The sequence below is a fragment of the Psammomys obesus genome, unplaced genomic scaffold (assembly GCF_907164565.1).
Source record: "Psammomys obesus unplaced genomic scaffold, mPsaObe1.curated_primary_1811, whole genome shotgun sequence".
Lineage (NCBI taxonomy): Eukaryota > Metazoa > Chordata > Mammalia > Rodentia > Muridae > Psammomys > Psammomys obesus.
Window position 1 is genome coordinate 5811151 of NW_026596256.1, and position 14988 is coordinate 5826138.

Genomic DNA, 14988 nt, shown 5'->3' on the forward strand with positions numbered 1-14988 from the left:
CACACACACACACACACACACACACACACACACACACACACACACACTGCTGTTAAACACCTGCTTTTAAGGAAAAATCCAAGGAGTTTAAATTTTGCTAAATGAAAAACAGTACAGAAAGACATAGACTTTTATTAAAGAAATGGCAAATTGGATACTGTAACAGGCATTTTGTGTCTGCAAATGTGATTTCCTAGTTTATTTTAACAGCTATACTAAAATCCCATGGTACAGTTAATAATAGTATATGCGTTCTGTCAAAAATAGGAAAATATCCTCAAACACAATTTCTAATTTATAAGCTTATGACAAGTTCAAGCTGCTGAGAAATTGAACTGGAAAGTATGTCTTAGGATGATAGAAGACCACTATTAACACTATCATAATTGTGTACCTATTGCATCAAATCTGACATTTCAGTTTAATATATTTTGCTGAGAGCTGTACCATTTTATGGCTTCCTGGTGAAATCAAATCTAACCCAGACGTTTTCACTTTCCTAATATAATTCACCGTGAGGTTTTAAAGCTGCCAGCGCTTTTCTATCCTTTTCCCAAAGATTGATGCCTGGGCATCTGTTAATTCCACGAGAGCTCATAATGGGTCACTGAGGCAGTGTGAGCACCTCCATTAACTGCATTAATTTACACTACGTCACCTTAATGACATGGTGTCACAGCCACCTTTTCTAACGTCTACATAGCTATTCAGAAAGTAGCGTTACAACTTCCGAAGGTATTAAGGAAAATTAGTGTAAGAACATCTCTAAGTGAAATATCTCTGCTCGCAGGGCATGGCTGAAGGAAAGAAATTTAAAATCAAAATACAATTTGACTCCACTCCAGGGGCCTCTCCTCAGGAGTCACTTGGGCAGCTCCCCTTCCTATCCAGCTTGGGTTCATTAGCACAGGAAGAGCCTGACATTAATGGAGAGAGACAGAATAAAACCATCCCCTGCATTCCCAGCCTTTCCTGCAAGGGTGTCTAAGTCAGTATCTAATGCAGAGATAATTTTCTTCTTTGGAAACAAAAACATGTTTCCTTAAAAACAAGTAAATTGCTGTATTACAGTGTAGAAACAAATAAAAATCCATGCTCCAACAGTTAGGGGGATTATTATTCTTAGTAACTCACTCTTCCTTGCTGAATCAGTCATTATTTTAGAGTGAAAAATATCTGAATCAACGTTTGGAATCATACAATTAGGAAAATTCCAACTCACCACTGATTGCTTTTAAAGACTTCACATACACTAACATTTTTGTCATAAGACCCACATCCTGATGCTGTATTAGAAAGCATTGGAACATATGTGGACATACATGATTGGTCACACACACAAGCACACACATGACAGAAACAATACATTCTTATATTATACATAGTGCGTGCAATTACTTACACACACACATCACACATACATTCATAGATGTGAGTGCACGTGGATTAGAAACCTGACAGAAGCTACATTGTCTGGGATTTCTTTATTTCTTTTGAGACAGCATTTCTCTGAGTAGTCCTGGCTGTCCTGGAATTCACTCTGTAGACCAACCAGGCTGGCTCAATCTCAAGAGATCTGCCTGTCTTTGCCTCTCGAGTGCTGGGATTGAATGCATGTGCCACCACACCTGGCTTCTATCTGTAATTTCTTTTTTTTTTTTATTTTTTTCTTTTTAGTTACATTTTGTTAACTCTGTGTCCCAGCTGTATCCCGCTCCCTCATTCCCTCCCCAACCCCACACTCCCTCCCTGGTCTCCTCCCTGCCCCTTTCCAAGTCCACTGATAGGGGAGGACCTCCTCCCCTTTCATCTGACCCTGTTTTATCAGGTATCTTCAGGGCTGGCTGCAAAGTCCTCCTCTGTGGCCTAACAGACTGCTCCTCCCCGGGGAGGGGGGGGGTGTCAAACAGCCTGCCCTTGAGATCCTGTTAGAAATAGTCCGTGTTCCCCTTACTTTGGAAAACTACTTGGTTACTGAGCTACCACGGGCCACATCCGAGCAGAAGTTCTAGGTTATATCCATAGATGGTCCTTGGTTGAGTGTCAGTCTCAGAAAAGACCCTGTGCCCAGATATGTTTGGTCCTTGTAGAGCTCCTATCCTTTCCATATCATATTAACTTCCCTTCTTTCATATGATTCCCTGCACTCTGCCGAGGGTTTGGTTATGAGTCTTAGTGTCTGCTTTGAAACACTGCTAGGTAGAGTCTTTCAGATGCCTTTTGTGGTAGACTCCTGTCATAAGTTCAATGCCCGATCTCAAGCTGTACTACAGGGCAACAGTAATAAAAACTGCATGGTATTGGCATAGAAACAGAAAGGAGGATCAATGGAATCGCATAGAAGACCCAGAAATAAACCCACACACCTATGAATACTCAATATTTGACAAAGAAGCCAAATCCATTCAATGGAAAAAAGACAGCATCTTCAACAAATGGTGCTGGACCAATTGGATGTCTACATGCAGAAAAATGAAAATAGATCCATATTTATCACCCTGCACAAAACTAAAGTCCAAGTGGATCAAGGACCTCAACATAAAACCAGATACTCTAAATCAGTTGGAAAAAAAAAGTGGGAAACAGCCTAGAACTCATTGGCACAGGAGACAACTTCCTGAACAGAACACCAACAGCACAGGCTCTAAGAGCAACAATCAATAAATGGGACCTCATGAAACTATCTGTAATTTCAAAGACTGCTTTCAACCGTTCAGAAGGCAGAAGACCACACCCCAAATAGACAAACACCATGTGTCACCTTATGGTCAGTAATTACATTAAAGTGTTGTGAGGCATTGGAAAGGCAGGTGAATTCAGAGATGGTGTTGCTCATGCTAACGCATTTCCTAGAGCAGCATCAGCTACCCTACTTCTTACAACAGGACACTTGCAGATGGCGAAGGAGCAGCCTAACACATGGCTTTAGGGAGGAAAATGTCATCCCTGGAGATGATGGTTTGATAATATGTTTAAAAATTAAACATGCAGATGCCCTTGAGCCACTGGTGCCATTAGCCATTATTAGGAATCACCCTTTGCAAATACATACAAGGTATACAGAAACTCTATTCCAGGATACTCTCTTCAGCCTTGACCTTAACAACTGTAATAGAATACACTTCAGGATGCAGAAGTGGATTGCTCTGGGTGTGAACATGCAGTCTTGCTGAAGAAAGAGACCCTGAAATGTAAACACACAGTATGCAAGGGCCAAGGGAGCTGGCCAGGGAGAACTGACACAGCAGTCTGCATAATGTCAAGGCACGGAAGTGCGCTCCTTATAAACCAATTAAGTGTGTGGTGTAGGTGTGGGGGCGGGGGGCTCAGGAGGGCTGCCTGAAAACAAACCAACCAACCAACCAACCAAACAAACAAACAAACAAACAAACAAAAACAAACCCCTTCCAGAGATTGTCACATTGCTACTTTCCTTGATGCCTGACTTCTGGTAGTCAAGTACCACAGTCAGCAACCAACTGTGAAGTTTCCTTAAAAGGTAACAAAAGGCTGCCAGGGATTTGGCAGCTTGCTGAGGTATCTGGCAGTTGAAACACTGACCCAGTTCTCAGGATGGAAAGGAAAGTTGAGAAGTGTGTTTAAATCAATAAATTAGAAATGACTGACCTCATGTATGTGTGGGCATGTAAGGCTGGACCTCTGAGTTAAGTAAAATGCCAGTGCTTTGTTACGATGCTAGGAACAGCGAGGATGTATTTTCACTTGGAATAGTTTGATAAAGTGAGGATGTAGCTCTGGCTTGAGATGGAAATCTTCAGTTATATAAAAGAATATTTAACTTCCATGCACACTGTTCATCAGGTGATTTTGTTAACAGGAGGTTGAGATACTGCTGCCCGTGGAGTGCCTTCCAGCTTCCAGCTTTTGTCTTACTCTCTGGATGCTTTAAACAAGAGCAGGCCCCTCCCTGATTTCCGGGGTACTCAGTTGGATTGATGGCTTATGGATATTTTAGTTGAATTTCTTAGAGAAGTTAAGACTGTTAGATAAATGTGGCCACCACATTTAATTCATCAGGGCTTTAGATTAAAACTTACCTAGCTCTTTCTAAATGTGAATGCTACATGCATAAATTAAGACTGATAAATGGTCATAGAAACAAATAAAACATGGACGTGCTCCAGTCTGCTTTAACATCCTGTGACTTGCTCTGTAAAAGAAGTGACTCCACAGCTCACTCAAAACTTCTTCCCAGCCTGCTGATACTGTATTGCCCTGTATAAATGTTTTGGATAGCCAGATATGCAAACCAATCAGCTGAGCTTAGCCAGCTCCTTTCTGTAGGACTGAACCCTAAATTCAGTGACACCTGACAGTGTTGCACTGAGTGGAAGTGGTAGAAAAAAAACTCCATAAAAAACGGGGTGCTGAAAATAGAAACTACCTACGTAATAACTTTATCATGTGATCTTACTATCAGAAAAAGAGAGAAAAGAGAGAGCACCTTTTCCTCATGCATCATCATAATCATGTAATCCTTTTCTTTTTCTTTTAAAAAAGGGTACAAATAAACAATTAACAAGTCCTAGTACTTAATTACAGTTAAGTTGCACCAACTGTAAAATTGCTCTGCTTTCTTTTTGAGAATTGTGTGTGCTGGTTTAATCTAATGTGGACTGTTGCACAGTATCCCCAGGCAGTTAAGTAAAGGCTAAGGCTGCACAGAAAAGCCTGCATTTTAAATGGGTCTTGTCATTAATGCCTTATTAATTGCCCCCGGCTACACAAACCCAAAGCTGGGTCAGCTATAACACTATGACACATTAAGGTCAGATTCAATTCCCACAGTGTTTGATGCAGTGGGCCAAATATTGAGTGAACAGCAGGAAAGGTAAGTTATAGGATTTTTCTTTCCATCTCCTGATTATGCCACCTGGATTAGACAGGGTTTGTTTGTTTGGAATAATAAAAAAGAAACACTTTAGTTGACAAACACACGCAAAAAATCCTGAGTTACTTTTGGATGGTTCTTAATTGAAGCTACTGGTTATTAACAAAAACCTCCAGTACTAAGTAGAGGGTAGCTCCTTACTACTTGTTGGTTAGGGAGACCCCAGAAGGCTCTAAAACATTGCTTTTGCCATTCCTCTTAGTTGTACACTGGAACTAGATGATAAGATCCTATTGCTGAGGTCACCGCACACCTCGATTGCATGCTATAGAAAAATCAAGCTTGAACTGAGCTGGAAGCCTCCTCCAGCTTTTAAAGTGCTAGAAGATGACATACAAGGTGCTAGGGAAGAAATGTGGCTACAAGTTGCAATGCCAACCTCATCTTTTGTAAGGTCTTGTTCATTTGGGCTATGGTGGCATAGCTGAGAAGTGGCTACAACACTACTCAGACTGTGTTTAAGGCCCTTACCACAAGAAGGAGTCCATACCTGGTACTGTAAATCTTACCCAAAGTCCACAGTCGGGGCATCATAGGAACTAGTGAGGAGCTTAATTCTGTTGTTTAACTAGAGTGTGTCAAACCACCTTCTAAATGCATGTTTATATCCACTCCCAGCCTTAATCAAAGAAACCTGCCTTCCCAGTGAGCTGCCAAGAGGCAGAGACTTATGGCTATACAAGGTGCAGAGAATAAGTGAGGGCTGAGTGCTCAGTCCTAAGTAAGACATTTGTGCCATCCCCTCTAACACTGTGGACATAGGAACATGGTCAGAGCTAGAAGGAAAGGAGAAAGACTGCAAATACCTCTTCCAGGTAATTGCAGTCATGAACTTTGAGAAAATACCAATGACTACACCATGTCGGCACATGAATGGGCTCATCAACAGCCAGGATGGAGGGGGATCTCAGGGAGGTCTACCCTCATTGCTGAATCATTGCCTATGCGTTTAAGGAAAGGAGGCAATCATTTCTTTCAGTTATGGACCCACTATTGACCGTCCCACTAGGCTCCAATGGATATTTCCAATATACCAGTCATGAGGATGGCCTTGGTTACACTAAATGGGTCACACAACAACAACAAAAACAACAAAAACAACAATAACAAAACAACAACAACAGATTTTCCTTAAGATTAGATGTAGTATACAACTTTAATATGATGGAACAAAGTTGTAATATAAAATGTCATATATCTTTTTTTTTTTACTTAAAAATGCCAACTAATGTTAAAGTTCCATGACTATAAATGATAAATAAACTATATACCTTGACATCGGAGGTATCTCTCTGACTGGTTCTCCATGATCTCGAAATGGATGAGAAGGTTCGGTCTGGATGGTCAAACTTCCCATCATTCGCATTGAGGAAGAAGGTTGTGAATGGTTCCTAAGCAAACAAACAAACAAAAAAATCAGTCATTGGAGCATTTGAAACACATATACATACACAAATACATGTATATGCACACACACATGAACACATGTGTGTACATGTGTATATGTCCACTGGTATACATACACATACATATGTATATACAGACATGTACATACATGTGTACATATATATGTATACATGCATACATATATATGTATACACACAATTACCCCTGAGGCCTCCATAGGCAGAATACCGAGCCTTGGATAAAGGTCATTCCTACATATTACCTGCTCTCTTGGTCCAATGCAGAGGAAACCCCTCGCCCTTGCCCCTCTCTCCTTTGTGCTGAGGATTTGGTGTCTGGGTGTATTCTGTGCCATACTGTGAGTTCCCTTACACAACCTATACATACTAACACCACAATAAGGCAAGCTACTTACTCTGACCTTGTCCACTACAGTGGAGAATTAGTTTGGTGATGTCCATCTTGGAGTGGTTAAGGGCTACCCAAGCACAGATTTGACACCAGACAGCCCCAGGGAGCTCTGGAGTAAGTCTCAACTGTGCATTCTTAGTTCTCACACTCTTTTCTGCTTGGGCTCGGGGCTTAGCCGGTTGCTTTAGCTTCCGACCCTTAGTGTATGATATTCCTTCTGCAAGACGCAAACACCCTTTTCCCTCACTAGACACTTGCCCCTGGGAGGAATTTGGACTGACTGCAGTTCTCCTCCCTGTATGTTAAAAGTAGCCTTCCCAGACTCTGAGCATTGTTCACGCAGTTCCCTTGACTGCATTCCCCACTATGGAAGCGTCCCTGTCTATCTCATTCTCTATTTCATCTCCAATACTCAGCTTAACTCCTGGTGCATAAAGATTCTTCATGACATAATCCACTAAATAAGGAATGAACCAAAGGGAATGCAGCTGAGACTGGAAAATTCTAGTACTCTGTGACTGCTGCCTTTGATCAGAATTGTTAGCACTGTGTCTATCAACCGGGGCATCTTCCCGTAGCAGGAGCCCTTGGGATGACACCCTTATAAGGCCTGGGCATACATTCCACTTTAATGCCTGAGCTGCAGGTTTTATGCTGAGGGGGACAGCTTGCTTTTGGCATCATTAAATTTGCCTCCAAAAAGGGTACATAATATTCATTCTCACTAAGGATTCCTTACTTACCTACAAGCAGAACAAAGGCAAATGTGTATTTCCGCTGGTACATTTAAGCCTATTCTGTGATGATGGGAAGGATAAATGACAAAAATCATTCGAAAGTTTGATGATGTTAGTCTGCAGGATACTGTCCTAATTATTTGCCTCTCTTCTTTAATACATACCCCATTCCTTTCTTAATGTCTTAGATGTTCCCTTTGTCCCTTTACAGTCCTTGCTCTGCTACTAATCTTAGAGGGTGGCCACACAGTAGCAACCTTATTTACCCTTTTCAGGATCTTTCTGAAATTCAGTGTGAATAGTCATCAATTTTCTACATTTGTAATATATCATCCTCAGTTTTGGATGATAGAAAAGTGAAGTGGAAGGGACAAGACCATGAATGATAAACAAAACATAAGAAAAAGGGGGATGAGTTATTTCACCTGAAAATCAAATATGCAGGCAGAAGTTCACTCTTTTAAGATTTTAAGTTATGTCAGAGACAAGTGGATGTCACTAAAAATCAGAATAAAGACTGTCTGAGGTATCTCTCACATTAACTTGTTTTTAATTTACTAATTTTAATTTACAAATAAAAGTCAGATGGTAAATGTGGCATATATGATCATTAAATTAATAAAAATTGGACTATTAAAAAATTAAAAAATAACAGCAATAAATTGATCACTAAATTGAGCAAAATATGCCTGATTAGTTTTAAAATTTGGTTGTACAATTTACCTATCTCAGGCAAGTCCCTTTACATAACTCTGTCATGCCACTGCCTCTGTTACTTTGTTTCTATAAACTGATGCTGACAATAGTCTTTGGGGTAATTACGAGAATTGGATAAGATTAAATGAAATAACAAAGAGAAGGGTTGATATATCTTACCTGACACAAAGTTATCAAATAACCACTAGCTTTGTGCACCTAGACAGCAGCTGACTGAATCCCTCCAAAGACACTGCCCATCTTCCTTGCCTTGGAACCACTACAGACCAGAGAATTCCACCCTAGAAACATGGAGCTTTCTTTCCTTTTCTTCCCTTCACTCCATTTAATAGCCCGAACCAAACCCAATCATATGTAAGCAGGACAAAGGACAGATGCAGATGTGAAGGGATGTGGACCCTCACAGAGAGGGAAGGAAGCAGGTCCATGCTGAGCGAGCGCTTCCTCTGCTAGGTCTGTCTCTCTGGGCTGGCATGCTGCACTTTGTGTTCCTAGTAGGTGTGTGCAAGCAGATGAGCAGGTTCAAGGCCACACTCCCATGAAGTGGAGGCCTGAGATTAAATTTTCTCCTATTTCTTTTGAAAGAATTCAAAAGTAACTTTAGAATCAGTCACCATTTTCTATTAATTAACCTGTGTGCCACACTTCTGATTGCATATCACTTGTGTTCCTCTAAGTGAGCATGCTCTGTCCTAATGTGCCAGTATCCAAAATAGCCACACTGAAAAGCTTTACTCAGTTTGGTTTAACAATGATGTTTGTGAAAGTACGACTGATGTTTTTATTATAATGACACACTGCAGCTGAGTTTCCAGGTAAGATTTCTAAATTATCTGCAATCATTAAAGAACATTATAAATCATAAACAACACGTGTAGACATTAAAATTTTGAATGTTACCAATTTAACTTCAACTTAAATTATTGTTATTAAATGTCTGAAGAATTGGCTTAGCACAGAAGGTCTGAAAACACTGTGTGGACTGGAAAAACTGGTCACTGTGGGCTGTACTGGCCAGTGAGCACCGGGTGATTATTTTGGGGTGATGCTTCATGTCCAGAAAGAACAAAAGTCCAAGCACAATGTGTCTTGTATATTAGTTACCTTAAGAAATCCCACTTTTGAATGAGGGTTTATTCAGCATTTGTCTGGCAGCCTTCAATGAAATGGTCTTTCTAAGAGTGTGGCAAGTCAGACAAGTGATCTCACTGGTAGTTTGCATAAAAGAATATTCTTAATTTAAAGTAATGAGGTATGTAGCTAATTAGCATTTTTATGCAATTATCGTCATTGACATACTAAATTTATTGACTGATAAAGTATTTAATGACTTTAGGTTTAAAAGGCTTGAAAGGTAGAGGACAGACACTTTCTTTAATATGTATTAGATTTTATGAACTGATTCTTAATGACACAAATTGTAAAGCATTTTCTGCTTCATAAAGAGTGAAGAAAGCAAAGTTCCTTTGGTCTTCAGTTGACTGCTCCCTAAGCTGTTAGACCACAGTACTCTAGTACCTTGTCTCTGACAGCTTGCCATGAAACTGTTGAGCTAAATGAATCTTTATAAAGGCAACTCTAGATATCCATGTTGTCTGATACAGTAGCCAACAAATGCTATATTGTGCTAGAAATATAACATATTCTCTGGATTTCAAAATGAGTTCAAAAATATTAAACATTGTATAAATGATTTTTTTATTGGTAACATGATTAAAAAGTAACATTTTGGTTGTGCCTGGTTTAAAATTTATGGAACTAGTTCCACCTGTTTCCTTCCTTTTCTGGGGCCACTACAAGCTGTGGAACAGTCAGTCAGGCTTGGCTGTGAGGCAGCACTGCTTTGTGTGCAGGAAGGTTACCGTCAGGCCTCTGCACGTACCAGTTCTGGGTTCCACCCACTGGGACAGCAAGTCAGCCAGAGAACTGCTTGTGCTTTGTGACTAGAGAAAAGATTTAGCTTACTTGGAAGCAACAAAATATTAAATAAATTAGGTGCTTGGGAACAAGTGTGTTTTCTTTAAAGGAGTTTTGCCAGTCTGTCTCTCTTGACTAATTGGCATTCACAGAAAACACAAAACATCATTGTGACTATTTCAAGATGCAGTCAAACATTCCTTATTTAAGTCTCAAGACAGCCCAATTGATACATTCATTGTTGTTGTTTTTACAAGCAGTTCTGGGCTTTTTCCCATCTCCAAGAGACCTGACTGAGTCTCCTGAATCCCCCCCCCCCCCCCCCCCCCCCACACACACACACAGCGGTGGCTCACCAAGGCTGTGGCATCACAGACTGATGAGGAAAAAAATGGTGAAAACTTTTGGTTTCAATGTTTTCAAAAACTGTGTTAGTGTTGTGATTTTAGGGCTATTTGCGAACTGGAGTTGGACTAATTTGATGACTTGTGGAGGGCAGTTCATGGCCTGTTTAGGGGCAGCCACATTTTTTCTTGGCTCCCACAATAATCAGCAAATAGGAATTTACCTAGGCCCTGTTCCCCTAGCTCTAAAATCTGTGTTTCCTGTACTGATCTTTGTTTGTTTGCAGTCCGTTCATGGCTAGGCAGTCATTCTCTGGTAGTAGTGAAAATGACTATTAGTCATTTAAATGAAATTTAGTTTTGTGGCCTAATTACTGGCAAGCAGAAAGTTGAATTTACCGGTCATTTTGCTTTTTTCTCTGCTTTCCTCCTTCTGAGTACAAATCAATTATGACCACATTTTATGTCTGTAGCCATCAGTGCCCCTAAGTCTTGACTACTCAGTTCTGTAGTCTGCTCAGCTCTGTGGCTGGAGCCACAGGGTGGATTCCAAGAATTCTGTGTGAAACTCAGAGGACATGTTCTCTTGTGTGAAGGTGAAGTGCCCTCTGAAGCAGTGCAGCTCAGGCTGGTTCATGTAACTAGGATTGGCCACTAATTTTTTAGTGTCTAACAGTTAAGGTTTCTCTTAACTTCAAACTTACACAATCAAGCTGAATCTGAGAAAGATGAGACTAATTTAAAAACATTGGTCTAGAGCCTAACCAACTCCATGATAGGCTTCAGTTTCTTACTAGGCAGAGCAGGCTTAAGTCTGCATTCCTAAGAAATGATATACCAGTTACAGGAAACACACACACACACACACACACACACACACACACACACAGAGAGAGAGAGAGAGAGAGAGAGAGAGAGAGAGAGAGAAAGAGAGAGAGAGAGAGAAAGGGCAACTGATCAGAAACAGCCAAGACATCAGGCCAGGGGAAGATAATGCTGCTCAAGGCTGCCCACTACCAGCTTGAACTAGTCTGATCCAGTTCAGAAAGCCACTAACTCCTGACTCAAGCCTTAGCTAATCCTTGATGCTGTCATACCCTTGCTTCTAATTTGCACCAATCAGAATAATGATCTGTCAAAAAAAAAAAAATATATATATATATAAAAGCTTGGTCTAAAAAAGAGATCACAATTTTATATCTTTACTTGTGGTTTGTAAGTAGACAGTTGGTTTCTTAAGGTTTGGGTTTGTTTCATCAATATGTTAGCTGATCTAAAATTAAAGATACACATCAGAGGGTTCTTTACGACTGATTTGAGGATACTGGGTGGGGCAGGGTTAGGGTTAGTAACAAAGTGCCCGCTCAGCATGTGGTAATCCTCAGCTCAAAAATAAGTACATGAATTTAAGTAACTGGCTTCCTAACCCAATTCTACAAAGATGATCATACAGTTAAAAAAAAAAATCGAAGTCAAGCGTGGTGGTGCACATCTATAATCTGCACATATCTGTTGTATCTGTAATCCTGCTCAGGAAGATCACAGACTTGATGCATTCCTGTGCTCCATGGCGTTCATTTTCTGCCGACTGTTCTCTAGTTATTAAAACAAACACCAAATATACTTGATTTTCATTTAATTTACTTACACTGCAAACTCTGGAACCACAGACAGCTGGGTTCAGATGATACTTACAATTCGAACGAGCCACGATAGCGCAGAAGTCGCTGTTGAGTAATGTGTATTATAGTGGTAGGGCGGGCTTTGATCGTCTTCCCATGTCTCATAGCGCTCTGCGTAAAACACTGCTCTCTTTGGGTTCAAAGCACCAATTGGCTGTAAAAAGATAAAAGAAATGCTCTGTTCCATTCAGTAACAGCAAACATCCTAGATGTCCAGGCAACACCATGAAAGCAATTCAGCAGTAATGGACTGTTCTGTATGGCTTTTTCAGTGAGCGGATTCAGTATTAATTACTAATCAGTGTACTTGCTAAAAACACACAGGGAGAGAGAGCACCTGAGCAACGTCCTAGACTTAGCTGTAATTCCAGAAAACTAGGTTCTGAGGGTGATCTGGGTTTTTTTTTTTTAACTTAAATGTTTTTATACATTTTTATTCATGTTCTTACACCTTTCCCAATCCTTCCTATATCCTTCTCATCTCCCTAATCAGCCAATTTTATGTTCTTTTTTGCTCTCTCTGTCAAAACTAAACTAAAACCAAAAACCAAAACAAGCAAGGAAACAAAACCAACAAGACAAACACAAACAAACAAAAAACTGAGAGCGATTAGGTTTTACCAGTTCAGGTCAAATTAGAATTTTCATGCTTCCTTAGCACACACGATGGAGACTGAGCTTGGCAACCATCATTAAGACAGCTTTCTATATTGTTGTCTTTGCTGAACTCGTCTTTGTATGTCTTTCCTATTTGCCAAGCTTGGTGTCTACCGTGTATGCAATGGAGCCAAAGTCCTTCACAGGAAGCACAATTGGAATGCTGGTCCTGTTGTTACTGCCCAATTGGAGCACCTATGTTTTTAATTTAAATGGCCAACTAAATAATGAGGACTCAGATTCCCATCTAGGTGCTTTGTGAGGCCACTATGACCTGTTCTATCAGAGCTCTAGAGAGAAACATGGGATGCTTTCTTCCCTTCAAAAGCAGATGTTAACTGTCAAACCGTGGCTGAAACCTTAGCACACCCAGTCTTTAATGATGCCAAGCACATCCTCATTGTCTAAAATAAAAACATGATCACTCCAAGGTGTGGTTGAGGGAGAGTGCAGGCAGAGGCATCTGGGTGAGTCCAGAGCAGGGCGGGAAAGTAGTAGACTGCATGTGGCTAGCAGAATGGACAGTGCCTTGAGAGGTGAGGGGCAAGAGGGGGAGTGGAAGAGAAGAGAGGAAAACGAGAGAGAGACAGAGACAGAGAGAGAGAGCATGTACTTGAGATGGGGGCCAAAAGTATGTCTGGACATAAATGGCAGGGTCATACAGGGATGAGAAACTGGGGTAAAGAAAGCCCATGAGCTGGAAAAGTTGAGGGTAGAGGCAGGGTGACGAGAGCTGAGGAGAGCCATTGGTACAGAGTATGCCTGGAGGACAGGCTGCGCTTTGGCATGCTAACAGGCACCACAGATAGCCTTTTGTCCCCAGTTTCTTTTGGATCTGACACTCATAGGCACAAATATCAAGCTGCCTTAGTTCAATTTTTACGTCTGGTTTTGGTGTCTTCATATACGGCACCTACACTTATCAATTAGATACAAGTTATTGTTTTAAGCTGGTACTATACAAATAAATGTTTACATGGAGAATGAAAGTATTAAATATATCAGTCTTTACCTCAAAATTTAATATTACCACTTAAGTAAGAAGTTCCCCAAAGGCTTAACATTAAGACAAGTCATAGAAAATTAGTGTTTCAATAGGACATAAAATGTTACACAAATTGCTGTGAGCCTTTTCTTTTGGTCCCAGAAGACTAATTTAAACCACACAATGATGTCAGCAGTTCAGGCTGCTAGAATTTCCATAATAAGCTCTTATTTGTAAGAATGCTTAGCCTGAATACTGAAATTATTTGTAAAGTATATTCCTTCTATGCTAGCCTTTATTATGACAACCAGGATTAAAATACTTATTTACTTTTTAAAAGTTGTGTTTCTTGGGGACAAGAGTATTAATATTTTAAAGTTCCAAAACCACTGATTCCCAGTATCTAAAACAAATGCAACTTTTGTGTTTGATGAAAGGACAAGCACTATCAAGTGGAACAGACAGAAGTTATATAGTGAACTTGATCCAGACTCCTCTAGATGCCTAGACATCTTCCTAAATCAGTGAGCCACTTTCTGTGCTGAATGTGCTGCTGGACCTTTCAGTTGCAGAAGAGCAGCCTGCATAGAAGGACTAACGTTATACTGATATTGTTTGCTCTCTAAGATCCAACAAGATCATGGAAGAAGGAAATGGCCAGTTCTCTAATCTCTTCCAGTTTTTTTCCCTCAACTACCTCTAAAAGATAAAATAAATATTTACATTTTCTAGTTTGCTATGGCTGAAGTCTATTAGAGTGTTTGCTGAACCATGCTCTGAATGAAACAGCTACAGTGTATTGAAGTCTGCAAACCTCTCCTTTACTACTTAAAATATGTTTCTGATTTGGAATTTTACCTACTAAAGCTACAAGTAAATTATCTGAAATAAAGTGTACACAATTTCACTTATACTTACCACTTTAATAAAAATCATTTTGTTTCTAGTAGTCAAGAAACAAGTGTTTTTAACTATATACTAGTATATTTTGTTTTACTTTTTTATTATTTATTACAATTTATTCACTTTGTATTCCAGGTGTAGCCCACTCCCTCACCTCGTCCCAATCCCTCCCTCCCTCTTCTCCTCCCATGCACCTCTCCTAGTCTACTGATAGAGGAGGTTCTTCTCCCTTTCTATTTGACCCTAGCCTATCAGGTCTCATCAGGACTGGCTGCATCATCTTCCTCTGTGGCCTGGCAAGGCTGCACCCCCCCCC

General features: G+C 40.3%; 1 protein-coding gene across 1 annotated transcript in view; it reads right to left on the reverse strand.

The window, feature by feature from the left end:
* The window catches only part of Nbea (neurobeachin), a 509877-nt gene that overhangs the window by 66830 nt on the left and 428059 nt on the right, over positions 1-14988 (reverse strand). Inside the window, exons 44-46 of the mRNA XM_055596761.1 lie at positions 14584-14651; positions 12141-12281; positions 6184-6303 (exon numbers count right to left, since the gene is read on the reverse strand). Of these exons, the coding sequence (XP_055452736.1) occupies positions 6184-6303; positions 12141-12281; positions 14584-14651 (329 nt within the window). The remainder of the gene's footprint in view (positions 1-6183; positions 6304-12140; positions 12282-14583; positions 14652-14988) is intronic.